The sequence below is a fragment of the Vespula pensylvanica genome, chromosome 8, assembly GCF_014466175.1.
Source record: "Vespula pensylvanica isolate Volc-1 chromosome 8, ASM1446617v1, whole genome shotgun sequence".
Classification (NCBI taxonomy): domain Eukaryota; kingdom Metazoa; phylum Arthropoda; class Insecta; order Hymenoptera; family Vespidae; genus Vespula; species Vespula pensylvanica.
This window is the reverse complement of record NC_057692.1, coordinates 6,630,714-6,638,359: the sequence shown is the minus strand read 5'-3', so window position 1 is coordinate 6,638,359 and position 7,646 is coordinate 6,630,714. Positions and strand designations below refer to the sequence as shown.

General features: G+C 34.9%; 2 protein-coding genes across 3 annotated transcripts in view; one reads left to right on the top strand and one right to left on the bottom strand.

The window, feature by feature from the left end:
- The first annotated feature begins 3,057 nt into the window (after positions 1 to 3,057).
- Positions 3,058 to 5,474, top strand: LOC122630853 (E3 ubiquitin-protein ligase RING1). Of its 2 annotated transcripts, none has more exons than XM_043815829.1 (4): positions 3,058 to 3,325; positions 3,827 to 4,190; positions 4,281 to 4,583; positions 4,666 to 5,474. In XM_043815829.1, the coding sequence occupies exons 1-4, from the start codon at positions 3,083 to 3,085 to the stop codon at positions 4,881 to 4,883; spliced, it is 1,128 nt and encodes a 375-aa protein (XP_043671764.1). In that variant the 5' UTR covers positions 3,058 to 3,082; the 3' UTR covers positions 4,884 to 5,474. The 2 variants fall into 2 exon arrangements, with proteins under 2 accessions (XP_043671764.1, XP_043671762.1); XM_043815827.1 differs by having other exon boundaries at positions 3,059 to 3,325; positions 3,746 to 4,190.
- A 1,497-nt stretch (positions 5,475 to 6,971) lies between these two features.
- LOC122631157 (AP-3 complex subunit beta-1-like) overlaps positions 6,972 to 7,646 on the bottom strand; it is a 5,193-nt gene continuing 4,518 nt past the window's right edge. The window contains exon 4 of the mRNA XM_043816480.1: positions 6,972 to 7,392. Coding sequence (XP_043672415.1) covers positions 7,047 to 7,392 — 346 coding nt within the window. The 3' untranslated portion in view covers positions 6,972 to 7,046. The remainder of the gene's footprint in view (positions 7,393 to 7,646) is intronic.

Below are 7,646 nucleotides of genomic sequence, written 5' to 3'. Positions count from 1 at the left end.
AAAGTTGACACGACGGGATCCGAATAAAGTGGGACAATGTGTCGTTGGCGTATACGCACACCCCATACCTATCGGAGGACGCGTCGTTTGACCCCCATAAACACGTTTATCCATTAACTTGATGCTCATCATTCGAGAGCGATGCGAATGGACGATTGTGCACCACCATGAATAATTTATTCTCTCGTCAATGCGTAACTTCGATTCTGAATGGAGATGCATTATGCATATAGCAGAACGTTCAGAGTCCGGTTTGGCCGGACGGGAGTGATCGAAAGAGAACCATGTTGGAATCGAGGAAAATAACGGTCGCATAAGCCATTAAGAATAATTACGCTTTGCCTTTTTTACCTTCTACATTCTTTCCGAATCTACTAATCAATTTGAACGTATCCTCTTTCTTGAGGATCTGCCCACCCATCATGTCCCAACTTGATATCATAAGAATTAAGCAAAATAATCAAGCTCGTCGTTAAACAAGTTTTCAGAAATACCAAAGACATAAAAATAACTGGTCATACCGTGGGAGTACATAACTTATTAGTCAATTTAACGGTCGATGTCAAACGAGGCTACATATCGAGGACTCGAGGGATTAGGGATTAGAAATGGAAGATAAAGATATGGACGAAGAGATTAAAAAGAAAAAAATGAAGAGAAAAAGGAAGAAAGAAAAAAGTAGAGAAAAGAAGTCTCGAGCAACGGTATCATTCGATTTAAAACCAAAACTCAATGAAAATCTGATGGCGAAGAACTCGAACGGTCCCTACCTTTTCCTTCCGTTAACAGAAGCTAAGGTCAGGGCTTGTAGTACATACATAGGTACGCGTGTACTAGAATCGTATGGATATCGATTCGGAGCAGGTGATACAACGAGTTTCTTCTTCCTATGTTCTATCTACGTGTATTGCTTGTAGCCTACCGACAACCGCAATTACGGTGCTCTACAGTTAGGGTCACTAAAAAAGGCTGTCGGGATCTCGGGTCTCGTCGGTCCAGTTTCTAAGCGTTAGATCACTAACGCGAATGCATCTCACGTCCTTTCTACACGAGAAAAAGAAAAAGATAGTTGAAGAAGAAGAAGAAGAAGAAGAAGAAGAAAAAGAAGAAGAAGAAGAAGATGGTGGAGGAAGAGGGAGAGGGAAAGACGCGTCTGCAACTTGTTCTCTCTTCCTCTTCTTCTTTCTCGCTCACGGCTGCGTGCCTACGCCCAGTAAGGCTGAGTCCTTACACACAGTATCGCATACCGTTATATTATTTATACCGGAGGCATATATTTTGCCTATGCGAAAGCTCTCCTCCTTCTTCTTCTTTTCTTCCTCCGCCGCCTCCTCCTCCTCCTCCTTCTTCTCTCCTTGTTCTTTTGCACGCGAGAGAACTCGCCTTAACCTCGATTCATTATCGAGCTTGACTCCAAAAGATCGAGCAAGACTTTCCAAAAGGATTACATTCCCTCCGATCGATGACATAATGATGAGAGATAATCTACTGCCTCTTCTATTTGTTCAAGTAATTTCTCTTCATCGTGCGATCGAAAGTCGGAGAAAAACGAACGATCGTTTTTCTTTCGAGTATCAAAACGTTAAGATTAATCTTGACAAACAATTTAACAAATGCGATATAACAAAAATGATAGATAGATATTTCTAAAGTTATATCTCAATGGAAATATAAACTCTTCTAATATTTAAGAGAAGATTAACACTCATTAAAGAGAGAGAGAGAGAGAGAGAGAGAGAGAGAGAGAGAGAGAAAGAGAGAGAGATACTTTTATGATACGTATTACATCAAATATCAGTCTCGATAATAAAAGGTCTACAACTAACGATAAATATTATCGTGTGTAATTTATTTATCTCGATCAATGATTCATACTGTCCTTCGATCCGGTTTCGAATGTAGCGAAGGAAAGATATTTTTCACGTAACGCGAGTAGTAATATACGGTTAAAAATTGACGTCGTAAATTATTGTAACGTGCGAAAAATAAATTTCTAATAATGGGATCGTGACAGAGTCGTGAAAGCATTAGATTTGCCTTTACGTATCTCTACGTTCGTTCGGATTTCTTTACGAGCTTGCCGCGCCTCGTTAAAAAGCCCTTTGTCGCGCGCCACCGACGTTTAATTACAGCGATCTGTTTTATCGACGCGTCTCGTACTACGTGCACGTTCTCGCGCACGTGATTTTTTCCTTTCTCGCGTCGATGCTCGATAATTGCAATTTCCGTTTAACGACGTCTTCGCTCGTACACGTTAATAGGAAAGCTAAGCGATTGCTGCCGTGTCGAGTTTCAAGATATAAATAATAAAAGGACTAATATAGTAAATGTATTTCATTCGACATCAAGAAATATTAAAGATAGAACATTGCAATAAGAGATATTAAAAAATTTTAATAACAAAAATATAAAGGCTATATAAAGTTACTCACATTTTATGTAGAATCAAAATGAGAAATCGTTGAATGACTTTTCTCAAGCTGCGATATTAATTCTTACTAATTAATTGGAATCATAATTGTCACAACGAAAAATAGCCTAACTACGAAATGTATATAAAAGAAAGCAACTAAACGGTTTATCTAAATAAATGGTCATTCTATCCAGTGTATACGTATAACTAACTTATAATTAAGAAATTTTCATTCTTAATGAACAATTTGTTATTATTAGACAATTACATTCATTAGAATGTATTTGAATAGAGTTTAATTACTCGTCTTGCTATATATTACTTAAATGAAGTCTCTCCGTGTAAATGCCAATAAAGTGTATCGAGTAGTCGATAGATGGCACTACGGACATTGCGTTAAGGCGACTTTTATCAGGCGCAAGCTAATTGGACAAAATTAGAAATTGTCCACGACGTAATGAAACTCATTACAATGTGAATTTTTTATCTGACTTGAATGTGACTAATATCACAGCACGTGTTATAATCATTTATAGTTTTCTCAGAGATTATTACGGTTCCCATATTATTACGATTTCATAATATGGCGTTAAGTAATTGTAAATCAATCTTAATAGAGCAAATTCGCGCTGTTGTCAGCTTTCAGCTGACGACTTGTATGTAACTAAGATGGCGTCAGCGGAACAAGTCGGTCTTAACAAAACTTGGGAATTATCGCTTTATGAATTACATCGGACACCTCAGGATGCTATTACTGACAATACAGAGATCGCGGTTAGTCCGCGAAGTTTACACAGTGAGCTTATGTGCCCAATTTGCTTGGATATGCTTAAAAAAACCATGACCACCAAGGAGTGCCTCCATCGTTTCTGTTCAGATTGTATCATCACCGCACTTCGAAGCGGTAATAAGGTATATATTTACATTTTGATCTTTCTTATGATCTTTTTTACGTTTTTGTTTATTTGTTTCCATAGTCTTTTTAATTGTCTGCGTACTTTTTACGTCTATGTAAGGTTTAGTTGTATTCAAATCTTTGAACGTCAAAGATTTATGTAAACAGACTGTTGTCAGATTAAAAAATTTCGTTATATTAACATCGTTATTAATTTTATGTCTACACAATGTTACGGAACACAATTTTATGGGACACGATGTTATGATTTGAGGAATATTTGAATTTTTTTGTTTGAAAAATGTTTCATATAACTTGTCGGGAAAACTTGTATTATTCTATCTTTTTTTTAACCTTTCAGTTATAGATATAGATTGTATTTATGGTTTATCATGGATACGGGTTACATTAACTGTATTTACATTGTTTATTTGTAGGAATGTCCAACTTGTAGAAAAAAATTAGTTTCTAAACGTTCCTTGAGACCAGATCCAAATTTTGATCTATTAATTTCAAAGATATACCCAAGCAGAGATGAATATGAAGCGCATCAAGAAAGAGTTTTGGCAAAATTAAATAAATCACATTCCCAGGCTGCCTTAGTAAATTCTATCACCGAAGGTATCAAACTACAAAGTCAGAATCGTCCACAACGTTCCAGAAAGAATGCCAATGAATCTGAAAATACAAGTAATGCGACTTCATACAATAATACTCCAAATGTTAGTGCCCCTACAACGCCAAATCCATCTACAAATGCTGCAAATCAAAGTGATTCTTCACAAAGTGCAACGGGGCCATTAACTACTAACAATGGAGCTAGCAATAGTTCGCAGAATTCTACAAATATTTCCCAACCTGCAAGTAGTCCTGCAGTTTCTGGTAATTTATATTATTTCATTTGTTATCACACAAATAGGATATATATATGTATAAAGTACATTATATAAAATGAATGTTCAAAATTTTTAGGAACTACATCTAGAAATTCTACAACACCTTCGCCAAATCCCACAAATCAAATACCAAAACCACCAAAGCGGCAAAAAAGTCTTCAGAATTCAGAAAATGATTCTTCTAGTGCAGAAGCAGAAACAGGAGGTGGTGATTCTATGGTCGATACAGAAGGCGAGGGTCCGAGCGAACCTTTAATGCTTAACGAAATCGAACTTGTTTTCAAGCCTCATCCAACAGAAATGGCTGGAGACAATTCATTAATAAAAGCATTAAAGGAGAATAGTATTCGATATATAAAAACTACGGCAAATGCAACAGGTAATAACCATATAAGAAAATCTTTCAGATCATTTTCAAATATTAATTTTCACAAAATAACAACAATTTAATTTGTTTACAGTGGACCATCTCAGTAAATACTTAGCTATGCGATTAACTTTGGATCTTGACACCGAATTATCAGAATCGGATAGGTTATTGAATTTTTGTATTTATATAGCACCTTCACCAGGACAACTCGTGGTATTGAGTGGATCACAAACATTACGACAAGTAAATGACAAATTCTGGCGAGTCAACAGACCATTGGAAATGTACTATTCATGGAAAAAAACCTAGGGAAGGCCTCGAAAATATCAATCAGATGGGAGCTAGTTGTATCACGCTCCGAATCAAAATTAAAATCTAGATATCAGCGGAGTCACGTAGGGCTGTTGTGAAGGAAAAAACCTGATGTGTTTTATTATATTCTAACAGCTTTGATACGTCTTAAGGGAAGGTAGAGCACAAGGAGTGATCCTTTGTGTTTTTTGACAGTAGTGCAATTTTTACGATCTTTTCAAATGGTTGCCAATGGTTATGCGATGCGAGTTTTTGTACAAGAGATTGTTATGGCAACGTATTTTTAAGTGATAGAATTAAATTAGGAACATGACATACGTCAACGATAGTTGATTAAAATAGGAAAGGGTAAAAGTGCATCATTAATCCGTGATCATTGTTTTATATTCCTGCAAATAATACCTACCCGATCTTATTGAAGAAATAACAGTTAGGTCGGTGCACACATCACATACATTTCCATACTCGAATGACGTCAATGGTTAATTAACTTATTTAATAATCGACGAACGAATTGTTGTGGACCATTCTGTACAGTTTTGTGAAAAAAAAAGAAAAAGAAAAAAATAAATCAATGTATATAAGCGAGATGGCTCAAAAATCTTTAGTCCATTCTTTAAGTTGATCCAATTTTTCGTTACTTTATACCGTATAACGTTACTGAATAAAAAAAAGGTGTTTTAAAGTTTTCTAAAGAACATTATCTTATCCTTTTTAGAATAATCTATGTATATAGGGGAATGTGAGTTCTTAGTTAGTCTACTCCAATGCGTTCGAGCTTACATTTTCTCCGAGTCAGACGTGATAATCGAAAATCACATTTCCGGTCTCGTTAAAGATACATAGAAACCGTCTTTGCCATGGAAAGGCAGAGTAATCGATAAGAGAACCCTACGACGCACCCCTGCGTTCGCCGCTGAAGCGAAAACAATGCGGATACTACGGCCTTTGATAGCGTGCCACCCTTCTTCAGTCAACGACAAACCAGATTCTGAATTCCTCCTCTACTTCATGAGAAAACGACGGAATAATATTGAACACTGTTGGAGAGACATAACGGTATCCTTTAATAAGCAATTTTAATAGAAAAATTCATGACAATCTTGTGAAAATATTTCATGTTCTTAGCTTCCTTTAATTTTTATATTCGATTGTTAGTTTGTTAAAAATCGAAGTTAATGGAACAGAATTTATATTTTTCTTTTCTTTCATATTATTGCGATTCCACAATAAAGATAAAATCATTGCCCATAATACAAATCATAGATTATCTACGTTTATTTACATGATAGCCTCTTTTTCTATTAATTCATTAAAACTATACCGTAGAATTTTTATTGTTTTATGTTAATGATTTTTATGATCGTACAAGTTGCACCATAAGATATTTGAGATCATCTATCGTCTCTTTCGGAATAATTTTATCTCTGTTTATCGTACGACAATACGCTTTAAATCATACCCACTGACGGAAGTGCAAAACATTAGAAATTTCCGGTTGTATTTTAAGTATGTTCTTTGTATAAACTGTCCACAATCGGCTTGACTTTCACGTTCATATTATCATTTTCCTATATATTCTTTTTATTTTTAAATTAATTAAAGAATGCACTGATATAGCCGCCCCGATGAGCCAACGTCTAATTACAGGGTATAAAGCAAAGTAATACCGCTGTGTAATGACTTCTTCTAATTAGCGCTTTAAATGTGTAGTAAGATTAATAAGATCTTACTGCTTTGCTCGTTCTAGAAACAATAATTAATATTCTTAATGCGAAGATTAATTTTGCGTAAGACTTATAAAAAAGTAGGTCCAACAGGAAAATCCGTTTGAGAATATTATTTATTTAAATTATTCTTTTTCTTTTTTATTAGTATCTCATTTTTTGAAACAAAGTGTTCTTCCTAGAATTTGTAAGAAAAAATTTTTTTCAGGATTGAACGAGAACAATTGATCGGGCCGATTAGGTTTACATCGAATTACACAAATGAAACGATGATCGTTTCGATGGTTTATCATGTGCTCACGATATTTAAATTACAATTTTAAATAGGAAGTTAGAGACGTGATGTGAAAATAAATTATCTCGTTGCTAAATGAATTATAATGTAATTTAAGATCGAATTAATGTTTTACATTTAAAATAATTAAGAAACGTATCATCGAACGGGAAGTGCAGTATCGACGGTTTCGTAATCTTCCTCTTCGTCCTCTTCCTCTTCACCAGATAATATTGTCGAATGTTCTTCGTCGTCATTTTCATCATACGAAACTGAACTTTCGATGGAGCTATCATCGGTAGACGATGAATGATTGGAAGATTGATTCGTTAAAAATTTATCCGTACTTTTCTTATGCTCTTCGATTTCTTCTAGACTTGTGTTATCCTCTTCATCTTCGGACGTCGAAAGTTCTTTGAGGAAATTTGTTGATCTTACATTTGAATTTATATTCATGTTACCATATTTTTCTTTAAGAAGTTGATACTCTTTTTTTGCTGTCATTCTACAGAGAAAAAAGAAAAGAAAAAATATTGGTTCTGAAATCATTTAAATTTTGCAATAATTATCTATGTCGTAGAGAAAATACAAACATCCATGTTTCATAAAAAATTGATTGAAGGAGTACACGCACGCGTAAAGAAAAAAAAAAAGAATTGATGGAAGGAAAGAAAATCGATGTTTTTAATATTAAAGATTCTATTACACTACTCTCTCTCTCTCTCTCTCTCTCTCTCTCTCTCTCTCTCTCTCTCTCTC

Bases quoted from the DNA above. Each gene is read 5' to 3' on its own strand.
- LOC122630853 (XM_043815827.1), top strand. From the start codon at position 3,083: ATGGCGTCAGCGGAACAAGTCGGTCTTAACAAAACTTGGGAATTATCG. The intron at 4,191-4,280 runs GTAATTTATATT...CAAAATTTTTAG, and splicing joins AAGTAGTCCTGCAGTTTCTG to GAACTACATCTAGAAATTCT. The intron at 4,584-4,665 runs GTAATAACCATA...ATTTGTTTACAG, and splicing joins AACTACGGCAAATGCAACAG to TGGACCATCTCAGTAAATAC.